Source organism: Entelurus aequoreus, linkage group LG14, assembly GCF_033978785.1.
Source record: "Entelurus aequoreus isolate RoL-2023_Sb linkage group LG14, RoL_Eaeq_v1.1, whole genome shotgun sequence".
In the NCBI taxonomy this organism is placed as follows: Eukaryota; Metazoa; Chordata; class Actinopteri; order Syngnathiformes; family Syngnathidae; genus Entelurus; species Entelurus aequoreus.
This window is the reverse complement of record NC_084744.1, coordinates 25,735,970-25,757,803: the sequence shown is the minus strand read 5'-3', so window position 1 is coordinate 25,757,803 and position 21,834 is coordinate 25,735,970. Positions and strand designations below refer to the sequence as shown.

Here is a 21,834-nt window from a genome sequence, read left to right as displayed (position 1 = left end):
CCCCCATTATGATTATATTGTCGGCGTGCGTCACTAGATCAGCAACAAACTCTGAGAATTCACTGATGAAGTCCGAATAGGGTCCAGGGGGGCGGTAGATAACAGCCAGGTGGAGAGGCAGCGGTGTGACAAACCTCAAAGTGAGCACCTCAAACGAGTTATATTTATTATTTAGGTATTTAAATATTTTTACAAAAATAAGTTGTATGTCTTTGTTTGGAAAATGTAAAATGGACAAGTTTACTTTTATTTTCAGAATGTTGAAATAGTTGTACTGGGGGTGGGCGGGGGGGGGGGGGGAGGAGAAGAGCTGGTTAGTTCTTTCTCTCGCGAGATCTGGAAGAGAGAGCTGCTTACTCTTTTCTCTCGCGAGATCTGACAACACTGCGCGCGAACCAAACACGGCGAGGATAAAGCAAGATGGCGTCTGACGGTGAAGACGTCACAGTTCAATGTTCTTAATCTGTGCGTCCATGTACACATATATGTCGTTTATTAGACTCTATTAAATAAAGTAAACATCGTTAACAATTGTTTGCATCCGGTTATATTAGTCTGAGCGCACTTTGTTGCTTCTCGAGCTAGCTTAGCTTGCTAATTAGCTTAGCTTGTTAGCTGCTAACAAAGAGAGGCGGAAGTGATCAAAACACATCGCTAAGCAGAGATCAAGTGTGAGTGTAAAGTGTTGATATGGTGTGAAAATGTGCGAAAGAACGATAGCAAAGTATGAGGAGGAACTTTGTCCAACAAAAGAGGAGAAGGAGCGACAACATCAAAAACATGAAGTTGTGTTACACAGAACAGGTTTGTTTACTTCTTACTCTCACATGTTTACTAACTTTATATTTATTATTAACAATATTCTTAAATAGATAGTCTATAGAAAGATGAATTGTCATGTGAGGATGATGCACTGATTGTTTCATGTTCATAAAAACGAGACAGTTTCAGACACACAATATTTATGAGAGGTTGATGTTCCTCTCAGTTTGTAACAAAGTGTATCAACATGTGTACACAAAACTCACACGGTCACCGGGGGAATATTCCAGAAAGCAGGTTAAGTGCAAACTCCTTAGTATGTAAAGCTCGAGAGTTTTACCCTAAAAAATAAGAGATGTAAGACAAAGTCAGAGTCAGTTACCGTGGCAACTGACGCTGTAAACTTAGCCTGCTAGCTGGCAGGTTTGACAAGTTATTTTTATGTGTGTAAAAGCTATACTGACCTGTTATTTCCTTCATATTGGTGCAGCCATTAACCTACTACAACACCTACTACATCGATCTACTCACTGGCCTAGTGGTTAGAGCAGGGGTGGGCAATTAATTTTTACCGGGGGCCGCATGAGCTACCCGAGCACTGCTAGAGGGCCACATCGACAATATTTCAATTAAATTTTGCTCAATATTATTTTTGATCATCATTGGCAGTCACTCGTAGTCGAGTATGACTGTCCTCAGAATGGATGGATTCCCATTCGGGAGGACGCCTGCGCGTGACGTCTTTTAGCGTGGGGAGACTGATGCGCCTGCAGCCACCACACGGTCCTTGGCAGAGAGGGGCCTTGATCCAGTGGCATGGATCCATGACGACTGGAGACCACTCTCTGTTGCAGCCTTCATCCGCCTTCAGTGCCGTTGTGACATGCAGTGTCATCCTCCGCCACTTCCACCGTTGAGGTCTTTGAAATGCTATTCAACCCATAGCTGGGACCCTGACAGGTACTACCACCCCGGGTCAGAGTGGACCTGGGAGCAATGATGACTGAGGGGTAACTCCACCTTCCCCAAAACTCCAGAACTCCCGAACTGAAGCCTCATCACCGGATGCAGTTTTGAGTCATACCCAGGACAATTATTTTTGATATATACCGTAAGATAAATAATAATAATAATAATAATAATAATAATAATAGTAATACTTCAACATAGTGTGTGTAACAGCATTCCATGACTAATATAAATAAATTAACATTAATAATAAATGACAGTAAAATAAGCACACGTATAATAATAAATAATAAATGGGTTATACTTGTATAGCGCTTTTCTACCTTCAAGGTACTCAAAGCGCTTTGACAGTATTTCCACATTCACCCATTCACACACACATTCACACACTGATGGCGGGAGCTGCCATGCAAGGCGCTAACCAGCAGCCATCAGAGGCAAAGGGTGAAGTGTCTTGCCCAAGGACACAACGGACGTGACTAGGAAGGTAGAAGGTGGGAATTGAACCCCAGTAACCAGCAACACTCCGATTGCTGGCACAGCCACTCTACCAATTTCGCCACGCCGTCCCTATGACATCCGTATGACTGAGGAGTCATAGTGTAACTTTGTGTGGTGTTTGAGTTGTCCGACTTTTTGTGTGGCCATAAACGCACCAGTGGTTTAGTGCTATGCGTGTTGGTGACAGATGACAAGTTGGTTTTGGCCTGGTTTGTACGGCAGAAAATGACTAGTTTTTCGAGATATAATTGTTTTACTCATGTTTTTGGTGTGGTTATGTCCGAATATAAACAGTTTTGTTCAATACAGTGATCGATATAATTCCTGTCCTCGAAGCATCTCGATAGACGTTACAATAATTGAACGGTGTTCAATTGAACGGTGTTGACGAACACCATTAGGGCCGCTTGTTGTCACTGTCACTCAAAGTTGCATTGCAAAATTCCATAGAATAAATATGTTTATTTTGTTTAGAATTCAGATGGGATTTGATTTGGTGCGCGGCATATACTTGCTGCGCGCAGCGGACGCTTGAGCAGTGCGCAATTGCGCAGGCACGCACCTTAGGTGAGGGGACGTTGCTTTGCAGTTCATGTGTTGTTGAAAACACGGCATTCCTCATCAACTTTTCTCTTTTTGGCGTCTCGGGTGTAAACCGTGCATCACTTGTCGCTGCATGTGCACCTTCACTCGCAGGTTACACACGGACACACGCCCATAAATAATACTTTTCAAAATAAAAGCAGCACAGTTGTATTGCGCGCAGGACATAGATGTTTTTTCAACTTTATTTTGTAATTGCAGTTGTTCACATTCACTCACAATCACGCACACGCATACGTCCACACGGAAGTAATACAAATAACGATTTTCAAAACAAAAGCAGCACCGTTGTATTGCACACTCGACATAGATACTTTTTTAAATTTATTTTGTAATTTATAATTGGCCTCACGCGGGCCGGACAGGGACGCACAAAGGGCCGGATGCGGCCCGCGGGCCGCAGAATGCCCAGGTCTGGGTTAGAGTGTCTGCCCTGAGATCGGTAGGTTGTGAGTTCAAACCCTGACCCAGTCATACCAAAGACTATAAAATGGGACCCATTATCTCCCTGCTTGGCACTCAGAATCAAGGGTTGGCATTGGGGGTTAAATCACCATAAAAATTATTCCCGAGTGCGGCCACCGCTGCTGCTCACTGCTCCCCTCACCTCCCAGGGGGTGATCAAGGGTGATGGGTCAGATGCAGAGAATAATCTCGCCACACCTAGTGTGTGTGTGACAATCATTGGTACTTTAACTTTTTAATGTGGCAGTGATTGTCGAAAAACAAAGCCTGATCTAAAGATGACATCTTGATCTCATACCATCTCAAACCAATTGGCCGTTCATTATTAAGTGAAATGTCTTATAGTCGCTTTAATTCGTCTTTAGCCAAGCAACATTGTTTTATTCAGTTACTCGATTAATCGAAAACATTTCCAGTAGAACACTTGATTAATAAAACTTCCAATAGCCACAGCCCTATATTTCATGTACAATTTAATACTTAGCATGTAGGAGTTAAAATGTGTTTTGTTTGTGTCCTACAGACATCCATCAGCTGATTGAACACCAAGAAGAATGTCTCCCTCATCTGCAGGGGGACAGTTTCACTTCAGAGTATCCACAGCCCTCACATTTTAAAGGGGACAAGGAGGATCCACAGCCCCCCTATTTTAAAGAGGAAGAGGAGGGAGAGTGTCCTGTAGGGCAGGAGGAGGCTGATCTCACCAAGTTTCCACTGACTGTTATCTCTCTGAAGACTGAAGAGCATGAAGACAAACCACCTGAGTCCTCACAGCTTCATCACAGTCCAAGTAAGCACAACATCCACATATCATCTAATACAATGTTTGTGACACATGTTCATCCGGGGGCCACATTTATGACTAAAGATGGCGATATATTAGCTTTTTAACACGTCCATTTAAAAATCAATGCTCATCAATCGTGTGAATTAGTGAAGTGAATTAAATTTATATAGCGCTTTTACATAGTGAAACCCAATATCTAAGTTACATTTAAACCAGTGTGGGTGGCACTGGGAGCAGGTGGGTAAAGTGTCTTGCCCTAGGACACAACGGCAGTGACTAGGATGGCGGAAGCGAGGATCGAACCTGGAACCCTCAAGTTGCTGGCACGGCTACTCTACAAACCGAGCTATACCGCCCCGGTCAAATCATCAACAATGTAATTGCTGGGTTGTAACCATGTGACCTAGAGGCCGTCCCCCTTACCTCACGTGGTCAAATGAAGGCAAACATTCAATATGGCTACTGTTTATTTACCTTTAGCAGCACATATGTCAACATATTTTAAAGGTTTAGTGGTGAAGATTAGGGATGTATACCAAGTACCATTTTTTTTTTAGTACTGGTTCCTAATTATGTCATCCATGAGGACCGTGAAGATTCTGGACTAACGACACAACTATTTGTATTTTTTGTTCCAGCTGACTGACGTTATTATGACACGTTGTCACATTGATTTCAGGTGCCGCTGCTACACATTAAAGTCAGCTTTGAATAATGACAAGTAAGGAAGCAACAACACGCAAAAGTTTGATGTGTGTGTTTTTTACAAGAAGATGACATAACTGCATTTCATTGCACTGCACACATAGTTGACTTCTTTAAGACTTCAAATAAAAAGCTGTTGATAAAATACTTCCCTGCTCTGAGATGTTACAGAACATCATGTTGGAGGTGTTCGACCTCTTGTGCTAATAGGAATGCTATTTTAAAATGCCTTTTTTCCACTTTTTTATTTCCACAAATTACATGTAGTACCGATAAGAGTACCGATAAATACTGGTATCGATAAGGAGTATCGATTAGGATATCATATCGATAAATTCTTAACGATTTACATCCCTGCTGAAGATACAAGCCAGATATCTTTAAAAAAATAATTTCAACGTTTATTTGGATTTAGTTACTTCTTTGCGTTCCAGCAATGTCTCACTCAATCTAGTTTATTAGTACTAATTAGCAAAGTTTCTTGTCCTTCTAAAGTCTTTCTTTTGACAGCCCCTCATGGTAAAGTTGTCCGAGTGCAAACTGAGGCAGTATTTGTGACTGATAAAACTTTCGGCGAATCAAAATTTAAGAAATTGTACCGGAATGTTCATTACTTTTGAAGACGACCAATAAAATCGCAATCAGAATCAGAAATACTTTAATAATCCCAGAGGGGAAATTAAGATTTTCAGCACAATCCCATTCAAGAGCAGGCCAACATTACAGGGAGACAGAACAGGATCGCAGTCTAAGCCTGGGCCCCTGGAGAGGGGGTCCAGACTGAGGCCAAAGAGAAAACAAAAACCTCATAGCATAGCACACAGAAACATGTGTGTAAGAGGGAAACATCAAAGAACACAACGGACATTAAAGACATTAAAAGAGCAGAGCTGATGCAACCAGCTACTTCTACACAGCCACAAAAGTAAAACAACAACAAAAATACTTCAAAAAACATATACACTGTGGTGACCTCTGCGTTGTTCCACGCCATTGTTTGCTGGGGTGGGGGGAGCATGGCCAGAAACAGGAGCAGACCCAACAAAGCAACCAAGAGAGCCGACTCCACCCTCGGCCGCCCACCAACTCTCGGCCAGTGGATGAGCGAGGATACGTCCAAGGAGACCGAGGTGTCCGATACCTGCTCATTCAGTGTGAAGCTTGTCCGTCCCGGCTCTCAGCAACCAGCTCCGCAGCCCTGTCTCTTCATCCGCATCTCCTCCAGTCTCTCCAAACGGACTCTGGTGTGGCAGAGACCCAGAAGCTGGTCTCCATGGCCAAAAGGCTCCCGGGAGGCAGATCCAGAAGTTCACAAAAAAAGCACAGCAGAAGTCACGAAAGTGCCCCCCCTTTGTCACACAGTCCCAAAGCGTCCCGAACCAAAAGGCAAAAAAACCCCACATGAAAACAAGAAGGAAGCATCAGGAACACAAAAGGATGACACAAGAGGACGGCGTGGCGAAGTTGGTAGAGTGGCCGGGCCAGCAATCGGAGGGTTGCTGGTTACTGGGGTTCAATCCCTACCTTCTACCATCCTAGTCACGTCCGTTGTGTCCTTGGGCAAGACACTTCACCCTTGCTCCTGATGGCTGCTGGTTAGCGCCTTGCATGGCAGCTCCCGCCATCAGTGTGTGAATGTGTGTGTGAATGGGTGAATGTGGAAATACTGTCAAAGCGCTTTGAGTACCTTGAAGGTAGAAAAGCGCTATACAAGTATAACCCATTTATCATTTATTATAATTTATAAGAGCACAGAGCTCCTGCCAACAGCAGCCACTGTTGAGAAAAAAAAAAACGGGGACGGAAATTTGACCCGGTTATCTTCTCCAAGTCACGACACTGACATTGTCTTTGTGACAGCGCGCTTACTCCCGCTGACGTGCTGGTCCTCAAATGACGGCATGATAAGAGCGCACCGTCACCATGAACAAAACAAAACACCGGCGGAAAGCAATAATCAATTAAAAAAACAAGCAAACTGGAGTTTTGACCCGGAGAAGGCAGGTCGGTTACAAAAACCAAAAACTCTGCATCCCAGGGAGGCGCAAACTTATGCGTAAAAAGATATAAAAAGTGTGTTAACGGCAACACTGGTTATTAATGTGATTATCAGACAGCAGTCATTTCCAATAGATAATATTCAAATATAGGTGGTAGTGTTGTGACGATACCAATATTTTGGTACCGGTACTAAAATTATTTTGCTACTTTTCTAAATAAAGGGGACCACAAAAGTGGCATTATTGGCTTTATTTTAACAAAAAATCTTAGGGTACATTAAACATATGTTTCCTATTGCAGTTAAGTCCTTAAATAAAATAGTGAGCATACTAGACAACTTGTCTTTTAGTAGTAAGTAAACAAACAAAGGCTAATAATTAGTCTGCTGACATATGCAGTAACATATTGTGTCATTTATCATTCTATTATTTTGTCAACATTATTATGGACAAGTAGTAAAAAATGAATTATTAATCTACTTGTTCATTTACTATTAATATCTGCTTACTTTGTCTTTTGACATGTTCTATCTACACTTCTGTTAAAATGTAATACTCACTTATTCTTTGAGATCATACATTGGTCATATTCAAAGTCCTTATGTGTCCAGGGACATATTTCCTGAGTTTATAAACATAATATACATTTTAAAAAAACAAAAGACCCAGGACACGTTGGTAAGACTATGTCTCCCGGCTGGCCTGGGAACGCCTCGGGATCCCCCGGGAGGAGCTGGACGAAGTGGCTGGGGAGAGGAAAATCTGGGCTTCCCTGCTTAGGCTGCTGCCCCCGCGACCCAACCTCGGATAAGCGGAGGAAGATGGATGGATGTTGTGATGCCAAAAAATATCGACGTAATCATAGTAGTATCGGCTAGATACGTGCCATTTGTTTACATTTTGATGCCGGTGAGCTACGGTGTGTAGTGAAGCATGTTTAGCTATTCCTCGTCCTGCAGGGATGATACTTGTAAGAAACGTACTTTATTTGTCGTCATGGAAGCGAGGATTAGTGAATTAGGAATCGCTAAAACACTGCTGACGGCGGATGGACGTTAGCTGCTAGCTAGCTAGCCAGCTGCTAGCTAGCTAGCCATGTCTTAAAGCATCTCTTCCTGAGGGTGTTTCAGTGTTATAACTTCACCTTTATCTTTACTTTTTACACCAAAATACGTCCGTTCTCCCTTTTCTGTCTACACACTGTGTCTGCTTGTAAGCAGACACAGTGATTGTGTGCCGCCGAACATGCTCGTCTGCTCGTAAACCAGCAATGTCATGACTTCGACGCGAGAGCGGGGGGGTGCGGGGCTGAGACGGTATAGTACCGAAAATGATTCATTAGCGGTACTACACTAATACCGGTATACCGTACAACTCTTAATAGGTGGTATGGCCCACTTATAATTAAAATAACAACATTTTTGTTTTTCATCAGATATGTTCTAGTATTGTATATGTGGATGGGGGCCCTGCTTTGGAAATAATGTGTACCCCTTTAAGAGATCACATTTAGTTCCACTTCAAACATTCACATGTTGCACAATGAGACGAGTGCTGTAGCACAAGCGTGGGATAACGTGAACAGTTGTGGAACTTTCTAACGAACACAGTGGAAAGTATTTTGTGAAAAATGAAATGATGCAGATATTGCTTTCTCCTTTTCCTGTTAACTTGAGAGAAAAAACGAGATCTCCTTGGAAGCGTGATGTATGTGCAGACGCCGTTTTGGTATAACAAAATGGTGGCTGCCAATGTAGTTTCCAATGTCACTTCGTCAGTAGTTGTCAAACTTTTTTTTTACCAAGTACCACCATCATGAACAGCATTAAAATACAGTAGCATAGTAGGCCTTAATTATTCATTAAAAACAAGGAGGACACTTTATTTAACAAGTATATTTAATATTTTAGCCACTGTAATATTACACACAGTTTGAACAGTAACATTGTGTTTGAATATAGGAAAATAAAACACTGTACTCTAATAATAAAATAATATTTGGCGTACCAATAGTGGTACACTTACATCAGTTTTATGTGTATGTACATATATACATATATATGTGTGTTTATATGTATATATGTGTGTTTTAGGGATATAACGGTAAACGGTATTATGATAAACCGCGGTAAAATTCTGGACATTGGGTACTACCGTTTCATTTTGAATTATCAAAAACCTCATTTAGTAATGCATTTTAGGCGACATTGCTCACTGCCTGGAAATGCAGCGGCGGCGCGCCTCCGAAGATGGCGCATGTGCACTAGCGCTGTTTGTAATGGCGGAAAACAACACAAGGACCTTACTCTTGAAATGTTGCCCTCAGAGTAAAAAGACACAATCTAAAGTCAAAATATTTTGGAGTCGTAAAGCGTGCTCAGGGTAAAATAATTGAAGATAGTCAGCCCATCACCAGAAAATGCAGGAAAAAAGTCCCCGCGAAGGAAGGCAACACTTCAAACATGATGAGCCAACTCCGGAAGCACCATCCACAATAATACAATGCAAGGTACCGTATTTTCCGCACTATAAGGCGCACCTAAAAACCACAACATTTCTCAAAAGATGACAGTGCGCCTTAAAATCTGGTGCGCCTTATATATGGATTAATATTAATATTCATTTTCATAAAGTTTAGGTCTCGCAACTACGGTAAACAGCCGCCATCTTTTTTCCCCGTAGAAGAAGAAGAAGCGCGCGGTGCATGCTGGGATATGTGACGTTTCATTTCCATTTGTGTGTTTATGTAAAGACCCCAAAATGGCTCCTATTAAAGGCCTACTGAAATGAAATGTTTTTATATAAACGGGGATAGCAGATCTATTCTATGTGTCATACTTGATCATTTCGCGATATTGCCATATTTTTGCTGAAAGGATTTAGTATAGAACAACGACGATAAAGATCGCAACTTTTGGTATCTGATAAAAAAAAAGGCTTGCCCCTACCGGAAGTAGCGTGACGTAGTCAATTGAACATATACGCAGAGTTCCCTATTGTTTACAATGATGGCCGCATGAAGTGAGAGAGATTCGGACCGAGAAAGCGACAATTTCCCCATTAATTTGAGCGAGGATGAAAGATTTGTGGACGAGTAAAGTGCAAGTGAAGGACTAGTGGGGAGTGGAAGCGATTCAGATAGGGAAGACGCTGTGAGAGCCGGGGGTGACCTGATATTCAGCTGCGAATGACTACAACAGTAAATAAACACAAGACATATATATACTCTATTAGCCACAACACAACCAGGCTTATATTTAATATGCCACAAATTAATCCTGCATAAAAACACCTCAGTGTTTGTTATGCCAGCTCCTAGCTCCTATGCTAGCTCCTAGCTCCTAGCTCCATATAAGCCGCCAATCCAATTCAAACACCTGCACAACACACACAATCACTCAGCCCAAAAGACCGTTCACCTCACCCAAGGTTCATAAAGCTTGTATATTTAAACAAAGTAACGTACGTGACGCGCACGTACTGGCAAGCGATCAAATGTTTGGAAGCGCAGCTGCTACTCACGGTACCTGATATTCAGCTGGGAATGACTAAAACAGTAAATAAACACAAGACATATATATACTCTATTAGCCACAACACAACCAGGCTTATATTTAATATGCCACAAATTAAAGGCCTACTGAAATGAATTTTTTTTATTTAAACGGGGATAGCAGATCTATTCTATGTGTCATACTTGATCATTTCGCGATATTGCCATATTTTTGCTGAAAGGATTTAGTATAGAACAACGACGATAAAGATTGCAACTTTTGGTATCTGATAAAAAAAAGGCTTGCACCTACCGGAAGTAGCGTGACGTAGTCAGTTGAACATATACGCAAAGTTCCCTATTGTTTACAATGATGGCCGCATGAAGTGAGAGAGATTCGGACCGAGAAAGCGACAATTTCCCCATTAATTTGAGCGAGGATGAAAGATTTGTGGATGAGTAAAGTGCAAGTGAAGGACTAGTGGGGAGTTGAAGCTATTCAGATAGGGAAGATGCTGTGAGAGCCGGGGGTGACCTGATATTCAGCTGGGAATGACTACAACAGTAAATAAACACAAGACATATATATACTGTATTAGCCACAACACAACCAGGCTTATATTTAATATGCCACAAATTAATCCTGCATAAAAACACCTGCGTGTTTGTTATGCTAGCTCCTAGCTCCTCTGCTAGCTCCTAGCTCCATAGAACACGCCAATACAATTCAAACACCTGATCAACACACACAATCACTCAGCCCAAAAGACCGTTTACCTAACCCAAGGTTCATAAAGCTTATATATTTTTAAAAAGTTACGTACGTGACGCGCACATACGGTCAAGTTATCGAATGTTTAGCAGCCAAGGCTGCATACTCACGGTACCTGATATTCAGCTGGGAATGACTACAACAGTAAATAAACACAAGACATATATATACTCTATTAGCCACAACACAACCAGGCTTATATTTAATATGCCACAAATTAATCCTGCATAAAAACACCTGCGTGTTTGTTATGCTAGCTCCTAGCTCCTCTGCTAGCTCCTAGCTCCATAGAACACGCCAATACAATTCAAACACCTGATCAACACACACAATCACTCAGCCCAAAAGACCGTTCACCTAACCCAAGGTTCATAAAGCTTATATATTTTTAAAAAGTTACGTACGTGACGCGCACGTAGGTACGGTACGTGGTATGCTAGCTCCTCTGCTAGCTCCTAGCTCCATAGAACACGCCAATACAATTCAAACACATGATCAACACACACAATCACTCAGCCCAAAAGACCGTTCACCTAACCCAAGGTTCATAAAGCTTATATATTTTAAAAAAGTTACGTACATACGCAAAAAAAAGCCAATGCTGCATACTCACAGTAGCACGTCTGCGTCTTTGTCATCCAAATCAAAGTAATCCTGGTAAGAGTCTGTGTTGTCCCAGTTCTCTACAGGCGTCTGTGTATCCAAGTCAAATGTCCTCCTGGTTAGAGTCTCTGTTATCCGAGTTCTTCCATCTTGACTGCATCTTTCGGGAATGTAAACAAAGAAGCGCCGGCTGTGTACTGTTGTGGCTGACTACGTTCGAAAAATACGTCCATTTCGCACCGACAACTTTCTTCTTTGCTTGCTCAGCTTCCTTCTTCATAATGCAATGAACATGATTGAAACAGATTCACGAACACAGATGTCCAGAATACTGTGGAATTATGAAATGAAAACAGAGCTTTTTCGTATTGGCTTCAATGTGGAAGGCATACCCGTGTTCGCCGGGCTACGTCACGCGCATACGTCATCCTCAGAGGCGTTTCGAACCGGAAGTTTAGCGGCAAATTTAAAATGTCACTTTATAAGTTAACCCGGCCGTATTGGCATGTGTTATAATGTTAACATTTCATCATTGATATATAAACTATCAGACTGCGTGGTCGGTAGTAGTGGGTTTCAGTAGGCCTTTAATCCTGCATAAAAACACCTACGTGTTTGTTATGCTAGCTCCTAGCTCCTCTGCTAGCTCCTAGCTCCATAGAACACGCCAATACAATTCAAACACCTGATCAACACACACAATCACTCAGCCCAAAAGACCGTTCACCTAACCCAAGGTTCATAAAGCTTATATATTTAAACAAAGTTACGTACGTGACGCGCACGTACGGTCAAGCGATCAAATGTTTGGAAGCCAAAGCTGCATACTCACGGTAGCACGTCTGCGTCTTTGTCATCCAAATCAAAGTAATCCTGGTAAGAGTCTGTGTTGTCCCAGTTCTCTACAGGCGTCTGTGTATCGAAGTCAAAAGTCCTCCTGGTTAGAGTCTCTGTTATCCGAGTTCTTCGATCTTGACTGCATCTTTCGGGAATGTAAACAATGAAACACCGGCTGTGTTGTGTTGCTGCTGACTTGCTTCGCAAAATACGTCTTCTTCTTTGCTTGCTCAGCTTCTTTCTCCATAATGCAATGAACATAATTGCAACAGATTCACCAACACAGATGTCCAGAATACATCCAGAATGAGATGAAAACAGCTATTTCGTATTGGCTTCAATGTGGAAGGCATACCCGTGTTCGCCGGGCTACGTCACGCGCATACGTCATCCTCAGAGGCGTTTCGAACCGGAAGTTTAGCGGCAAATTTAAATTGTCACTTTATAAGTTAACCCGGCCGTATTGGCATGTGTTGCAATGTTAAGATTTCATCATTGATATATAAACTATCAGACTGCGTGGTCGGTAGTAGTGGGTTTCAGTAGGCCTTTAACGGGATTTCCTCCTTCGGTCCTATTGTCAGGTGCAAACACGTAATGACATCTATTAAACAGACAAGACACAAGGAATCAGGCAGAGACAGAGTTACATTTGGCTCAATGAGAGACGTATTGGACTGTACTTTACAGAAACAACTTATGATTTTTTTTTATTTAAACGGGAATAGCAGATCCATTCTTTGTGTCATACTTGATCATTTTGCGATATTGCCATATTTTTGCTGAAAGGATTTAGTAGAGAAAATTGACGATAAAGTTTGCAACTTTTGCTCGCTGATAAAAAAAAGCCTTGCCTGTACCGGAAGTAGGGTGACGTCAGAGGAGGTAATATCCTCACAATTTTCCTTTGTTTACAATGGAGCGAGAGAGATTCCGACCGAGAAAGTGACGATTACCCCATTAATTTGAGCGAGGATGAAAGATTCGTAGATGAGGAACGTTACAGTGATGGACTTGAGAGGCAGTGATGGACGTATCTTTTTTCGCTCTGACCGTAACTTAGGTACAAGCTGGCTCATTGGATTCCACACTCTCCTTTTTCTATTGTGGATCACGGATTTGTATTTTAAACCACCTCGGATACTATATCCTCTTGAAAATGAGAGTCGAGCACGCGAAATGGACATTTAAAGTGACTTTTATCTCCAAGACAATACATCGGTGACACACTTAGCTACTGAGCTAACGTGATAGCATCGTTCTCAAATGAAGATAGAAACAAAATAAATAAACCCCTGACTGGAAGGATAGACAGAAGATCAACAATACTATTAAACCATGTACATGTAACTACACGTTTCAAAATTCTCAGCCTGGTCAGGCTTAACTATGCTGTTGCTAACAACGCTAAGGCTAATTTAGCAACTTAGCAACCGGACCTCACAGAACTATGTACTCTCTCCTTTTTCTATTGTGGATCACGGATTTGTATTTTAAACCACCTCGGATACTATATCCTCTTGAAAATGAGAGTCGAGTACGCAAAATGGACATTTAAAGTGACTTTTATCTCCAAGACAATACATCGGTGACACACTTAGCTACTAAGCTAATGTGATAGCATCGTTCTCAAATGAAGATAGAAACAAAATAAATAAACCCCTGACTGGAAGGATAGACAGAAGATCAACAATACTATTAAACCATGTACATGTAACGACACGGTTAAAAATTCTCAGCCTGGTAAAGCTTAACAATGCTGTTGCTAACGACGCTAAGGCTAATTTAACAACTTAGCAACCGGACCTCACAGAACTATGATAAAAACATTAGCGCTCCACCTACGCCAGCCAGCCCTCATCTTCCCATCAACAGCCGTGCTCACCTGCGTTCCAGCGATCAACGGCGCGACGAAGGACTTCATCCGTGGGTTTGGCGGCAAGCATCGGCTAGGCGTCTGCTATCAGGGTAAGTAGTCCTTGTTGTGTTGCTGTAAGTATTGTACTTAGCCGCTAAGACACCGATCGATCCCACCTACAACGTTCTTCTTTGCAGCCTCCATTGTTCATTAAACAAATTGCAAAAGATTCACCAACACAGATGTCCAGAATACTGTGGAATTTTGTCAAAGAAAACAAGAGGTTTTTGTATCGGGTCCGATGGGGTCCAACCACTTCCGTGGATTTTGTGGCGTCACACGCATAAATCATATCCAAAGGAGTTTTTCAACCGGAAGTGTAGCGGGAATTTTAAAATTGCACTTTATAAGTTAACCCGGCCGTATTGGCATGTGTTTCAATGTTAAGATTTCATCATTGATATATAAACTATCAGACTGCGTGGTCGGTAGTAGTGGGTTTCAGTAGGCCTTTAGGTGTGTTGTCTGTCTAATTATAAATAATGCAGACGAGGCGTGTTGGCTGAGTTCTCAACGTTTACTCACAGCATGCTCATAACCACATTCTAACTGCCGGCATGGCGACATAACGCGCATGCTCGTCACTCCCGTTGCATGCTGGGTAGTGTAGTTGTTATATTCCCTAGCTCATGACATCACATTAAGAGACACGCTTACGCGCTTAATTCAATACTCGCCGTCATTCCGGGTGGTTTGACAAAAGAACTCCAGCCGCTAGATATTGGTGTCAACAGGGCATTCAAAGCTAGACTGCTAACTGCGTGGGAACAGTGGATGACAGAAGGCGAACACACGTTCACCAAGACGGAGACAGCGCCGGACGACATACGCCACTATCTGCCAGTGGATTATAAATGCCTGGGCTGATTCAGTCCCAACTGTGGTCGGAGTTTTCAGGAAGGCAGGAATTGTCACTGAACTGCTAAACAGCAGCGACACTCACTCCATTAATGACGACTTCGACGAGACGGAGCCGGCCATTTTGGATGCCGTATTAGCCCAACTGTTTCATTCGGACACTGAAGAAGAAGAATTCGAGGGATTCGTGGATGAGGAATAACTTCATAAAGTGAGCTTTACATGTTTATTTTGTGTGTTGTGTTGTGTGACATTAACGTTTGAGCAACGTTGAGTTATTGATATATTGTTATTGCTCTGCACTATTTCGAGTGTTACTATATTGTGATAGCGCTAACGTTTGATTTACGTAACACGAGTAAATCAGCTGTTTATTCATTTCGGGAGTGAACAGAGTTGTCAGAACGCTGGTTTGTAATCTATTAATAACGTTTGACTGACCTATCTGACTGTTTTGTTGACATAGGTGCGCCTTATAATCCAGTGCGCCTTATATATGAACAAAATTTAGAAATATGCCATTCATTGAAGGTGCGCCTTATAATCCGGTGCGCCTTATAGTGCGGAAAATACTGTAAGTCAACTTGTAGCTGAGTGCATGATGCAAAGTGTTTGAAAATGAACATGTCATTGTTGGTCCGTCAAACATTCTTCTAGTTACACTTTATTAAGTGTTGCCTATAGTGTCTTGTTATTGTAGTGTTTTTCAACCTTTTTTTGAGCCAATGCACATTTTTTGCATTGAAAAAATGCTGAGGCAGACAGTAAAAAGTCGTTGTCGCAATTGTTGGATATGACTTTAAAGCATAACCAAGCATGCATCAATATAGCTCTTGTCTCAAAGTAAGTGTACTGTCACCACCTGTCACATCACACCCTGACTTATTTGTGGAGTTTTTTGCCGTTTTCCTGTGTGTAGTGTTTTAGTTCTTGTCTTGCGCTCCTATTTTGGTGTTTTTCTCTCTTTTTTTGGTATTTTCCTGTAGCAGTTTCATGTCTTCGTTTGAGCAATATTTCCCTCATCTACTTTGTTTTAGCAATCAAGAATATTTCAGTTGTTTTTATCCTTCTTTGTGGAACATGGTTGATTGTCATTTCATGTTCGGATGTACATTGTGGACGCCGTCTTTGCTACACAGTAAGTCTTTGCTGTCGTCCAGCATTCTGTTTTTGTTTACTTTGTATCCAGTTCAGTTTTAGTTTCGTTCTGCATAGCCTTCCCTCAGCTTCAATGCCTTTTCTTAGGGGCACTCACCTTTTGTTTGTTTTTGGTTTAAGCATTAGACACCTTTTTACCTGCACACTGCCTCCCGCTGTTTCCGACATCTACAAAGCCATTAGCTACCGGCTGCCACCTACTGATATGGAAGAGTATTACACGGTTACTCTGCCGAGCTCTAGACAGCACCGACACTCAACAACAACACATCATTTGCAGACTATAATTACTCGTTTGCAAAAAATATTTTTAACCAAAATAGGTTAAATTAGATAATCTCCCACGGCACACCAGGCTGTATCTCACGGCACACTAGTGTGCCGCGGCACAGTGGTTGAAAAACACTGTTATTGGACGCTATCGGTGAGAGCGACACGTACTGTAGCAGAGCTACTTTATCTTACTTTTAAATTGATTGTTAAAAACAAATCCTAGCAGAAACACTGCAACTTGTTTTGTTTTTACAGGACTAACATTAGAGTTTGTGTGTCAGTCAGATGATTATAATAATAATCAGCTTCTAATAAATATAACATATTCCTTATTTACAGAGTGGGCGTGCAGAGGGCAAGTTGGATGCCACACTTACAGAACATCATCATCTACCAACATCACACATACAATACCTGATGTCTTCTAGAAGCAGCTGCTTATGCTCCTTCCTTAAAATGGAAAAGGACCTCACTGCAGTGCTGTCATATTTCATTGGCAAACTTTCAAACAGTTGAGAGGTGTTCTCTGATATGTGTAAGACTAGACCTCTCATGTATCAACACTATTGTTGTATACTAGGACAAAAAGTGCACTTACATCTTATGGCCATCATGTGCCATCTTGCACATTTATTTATGTTTTTTAGTTTCTGCCATATTTGTTAGTAATGCTTATATTGCTTTCATATGCACATGTAATTTCTACTGGAGGTACATATAACAGTTATCTACAATAATGTTTCTTCTACAAAGTACATACTTTTGAATGTGTTATTTTAAAAAAAAACTAGTTTAAAAAAGTACTTTTAGAACATTTTGAGCAAATTTGAAAATACCACGATAATAATGATAACCAGGATAAGAAATGTTCATACCGTGACATCCCTAGTGTCTATGTTTGTGTGGGTTTATATGTATGTATGTACAGTCGCGATCAAAAGTTTACATACACTTGTAAAGAACTTAAAGGCCTACTGAAACCAACTACTACCGACCACGCAGTCTGATAGTTTATATATCAATGATGAAATCTTAACATTGCAACACATGCCAATACGGCCGGGTTAACTTATAAAGTGAAATTTTAAATTTCCCGCGAAACTTCCGGTTGAAAACGTCTATGTATGATGACGTATACGGGTGACGTCAATGGTTGAAACGGAAGTATTCGGACACCATTGGATCCAATACAAAAAGCTCTGTTTTATTCGCAAAATTCCACAGTATTCTGGACATCTGTGTTGGTGAATCTTTTGCAATTTGTTTAATGAACAATGAAGACTGCAAAGAAGAAAGCTGTAGGTGGGATCGCTGTATTAGCGGCGGACTACAGCAACACAACCAGGAGGACTTTGAGATGGATAGCAGACGCGCTATCCGATGCTAGCCGCCGACCGCATCGGTGATTGGGTGAGGTCCTTCGTCGCTCCGTCGATCGCTGGAACGCAGGTGAGCACGGGTGTTGATGAGCAGATGAGGGCTGGCTGGCGTAGGTGGATAGCTAATGTTTTTAGCATAGCTCTGTGAGGTCCCGTAGCTAAGTTAGCTTCAATGGCGTCGTTAGCAACAGCATTGTTAAGCTTCGCCAGGCTGGAAAGCATTAACCGTGTAGTTACATGTCCATGGTTTAATAGTATTGTTGATTTTCTGTCTATCCTTCCAGTCAGGGGTTTATTTCTTTTGTTTCTATCTGCAGTTAAGCCCGATGCTATCACGTTAGCTCCGTAGCTAAAGTGTTTCGCCGATGTATTGTCGTGGAGATAAAAGTCACTGTAAATGTCCATTTCGTGTTCTCGACTCTCATTTTCAAGAGGATATGTATCCGAGGTGGTTTAAAATACAAATCCGTGATCCACAATAGAAAAAGGAGAAAGTGTGGAATCCAATGAGCCAGCTTGTACCTAAGTTACGGTCAGAGCGAAAAAAAGATACGTCCTGCACTGCACTCTAGTCCTTCACTCTCACGTTCCTCATCCACAAATCTTTCATCCTCGCTCAAATTAATGGGGTAATCGTCGCTTTCTCGGTCCGAATCGCTCTCGCTGCTGGTGTAAACAATGGGAAAATGTGAGGAGCCTTTCAACCTGTGACGTCACGCTACTTCCGGTACAGGCAAGGCTTTTTTTATCAGCGACCAAAAGTTGCAAACTTTATCGTCGATGTTCTCTACTAAATCCTTTCAGCAAAAATATGGCAATATCGCGAAATGATCAAGTATGACACATAGAATGGATCTGCTATCCCCGTTTAAATAAGAAAATTTCATTTCAGTAGGCCTATAATGTCATGGCTGTCTTGAGTTTCCAATAATTTTTACAACTGTTGTTGTTTTGTGATAGAGTGATTGGAGCACATACTTGTTGGTCACAAAAAACATTCATGAAGTTTGGTTCTTTTATGAATTTATTATGGGTCTACTGAAAATGTGACCAAATCTGCTGGGTCAAAAGTATACATACAGCAATGTTAATATTTGGTTACATGTCCCTTGGCAAGTTTCACTGCAATAAGGCGCTTTTGGTAGCCATCCACAAGCTTATTGTTGAATTTTTGACCACTCCTCTTGATAAAATTAGTGCATTTCAGCTAAATGTGTTGGTTTTCTGACATGGACTTGTTTCTTCAGCATTGTCCACACGTTTAAATCAGGACTTTGGGAAAGCCATTCTAAAACCTTAATTCTAGCCTGATTAAGCCATTCCTTTACCACTTTTGACATGTGTTTGGGGTCATTGTCCTGTTGGAACACCCTACTGCGCCCAAGACCCAACACCCGGGCTGATGATTTTAGGTTGTCCTGAAGAATTTAAGAGCAGAATTGAAAATGAAATCTGAATTGGTAAAATCTTACCAATATCGCTCCTAACATGTGACTGAACAAAGATGGACTCTTCTCGAGCATGTTTGTCTTCTTGTGTCCTGCAGACGTCTGTGAAGAACATCTTCTCTCTGAGCAACAGAAGTGGAGCTTCAGGATGGACAAGGAGGAGCCACAGCCCTTCCACATTAAGGAGGAAGAAGAGGCGCCACATACATTGCAAATGCAAAGGGAAGAAAATAACCCACTTACCTCCCATTTTAAAGAGGAAGAGGAGGAACACAGCATCAGTCAAGAATGGTTGGAGGAGTTCCATGTGATTGTGAAGAGTGAAGGTGATGAGGTCAAAGGTGAGAGTGAGGAGAAGAGAGAGGCGGAGCCTCCGAGCAGCAGCTCAACACAACACATGACAACAGAAGCTGATGGAGACCACTGTGGAGGATCACAAGCAGACAAGCTCTTAGCTCCACTATCAGATAGTGAGGACACAACGTCACACTCTCCTGACACTGATGATGAAGACTCTAAAGATGATAAGACATGTCACACTGACAACACACGCTTGACATGTTCTCTCTGTGACAAAACTTTTAAAGACCATCGTAATCTGAAAAGACACATGAGTACACACACCGGAGAGAAACCTTTTTCCTGCTCAGAATGTGGTAGAGATTTTAGACTAAAACACATGCTGAAAGTACACATGAGAACACACACTGGAGAAAAACCTTTTTTATGTTCAATCTGCGGTAAAGATTTTACTCAAAAGCAACATTTGAAGATACACATGAGAATACACACTGGAAAAAAACCTTTTTCATGTTCAATCTGCGGTAAAGATTTTACTCATAGGCACTATTTAAAAATACACATGAGAATACACACTGGAGAGAAACCTTTTTCCTGCTCAGAATGTGGTAAAGGTTTTGTAATAAATCAAAGTTTAAAAGTACATATGAGAACACACACTGGAGAAAAACCTTTTTCATGTTCAATCTGCGGTAAAGATTTTACTCAAAGGGAGCATTTCAGAGCACACATGAGAATACACACTGGAGAAAAACCTTTTGCATGTTCAACCTGCGGTAAAGATTTTACTCGAAGGGACCATTTCAAAACACACATGAGAATACACAATGGAGAAAAACCTTTTTTATGTTCAATCTGCGGTAAAGATTTTACTCGAAGGGACCATTTCAAAACACACATGAGAACACACACTGGAGAAAAAACTTTTCCCTGCTCAGAATGTGGTAAAAGTTTTGTAATAAATCGAAGTTTAAAAGTACACATGAGAACACACACTGGTGAAAAACCTTTTATATGTTCAGTATGTGGTAAAAGCTATATAGAAAGACAGCAATTAAAATCACACATGATAACGCACTCAGATGAAAAACCATACTCCTGTTCAAGCTGCAACAAAAGCTTTGGTCACCCAAACACTCTTACAGTACACATGAGAACACACACAGGAGAGAAAGTGTTGAGTTGCAGTGTGTGTGGTGAAAGATTCTCTTCTAAGTACCAGTGTAAGAAACACAAGTGTGCTGGTGAGAACAGCAGCAGCAAATGAAGATGCAGGATTTGAAATTAACTGTCAAAACTTGGTTAACTTTGACTTTGTAACAACATCAGCACATAACTGTATAACATGTGTGACATCATTGTCGTGTGTGTGTAACACAATCTTGTTATTATGAGTCTAACATTTATAGATTAGTGCTTTTATTTCAGTCAAGTACATGAGTTGATATACACATTTGTGTACTTTAAAATGAACATAACAATTTGACTGTAAAGGTGAGAATAAACAGTACATAAAATATGTTACATACAATAAACATTTTATGTGTAGATATTCATAATTCACTTTCATACTTATTCATATTAGTGTTTTATATATGTTTTTTGAATGATGAAGTGTTACATATTTTATTTTCTAATTGTAGATGATTCCATAGATAAACTCCTTTATATGATGTACATATTTGTTTTACATGTGTTCATACCTTTGCTTTTGAGTACCGGTACTCATAAATCCCCCTTAGTTCATATTTACTGGTTCACATCTGAAACATCTTCTGGAAGCATATTATTATTTACTTTATAAATCATTTGAACAGTTGTCTTCTATACAATTTTAAAATGTGTGACTTTATGAATCATTTGTTGGATCTCTATAATCCATTCTATTAATTGTCTTTATTACTCTCTTGTGTAATATGAATATTGTTGTGTGATTGTTTCATACGTATGTCCCCAGACCTTTATGCAATAAACAATGTATGCTTCAACTAAAGTTGGGTACA

The 21,834-nt window shown here is 41.1% G+C and overlaps 1 protein-coding gene across 1 annotated transcript; it reads left to right on the top strand.

Annotated features, from left to right (window-relative positions):
• Positions 1–394: 394 nt before the first annotated feature.
• On the top strand, positions 395–21,834 carry LOC133664617 (gastrula zinc finger protein XlCGF57.1-like). The gene is made up of 3 exons (XM_062069394.1): positions 395–804; positions 3,824–4,090; positions 19,630–21,834. The coding sequence occupies exons 1-3, from the start codon at positions 702–704 to the stop codon at positions 21,096–21,098; spliced, it is 1,839 nt and encodes a 612-aa protein (XP_061925378.1). The 5' UTR covers positions 395–701; the 3' UTR covers positions 21,099–21,834.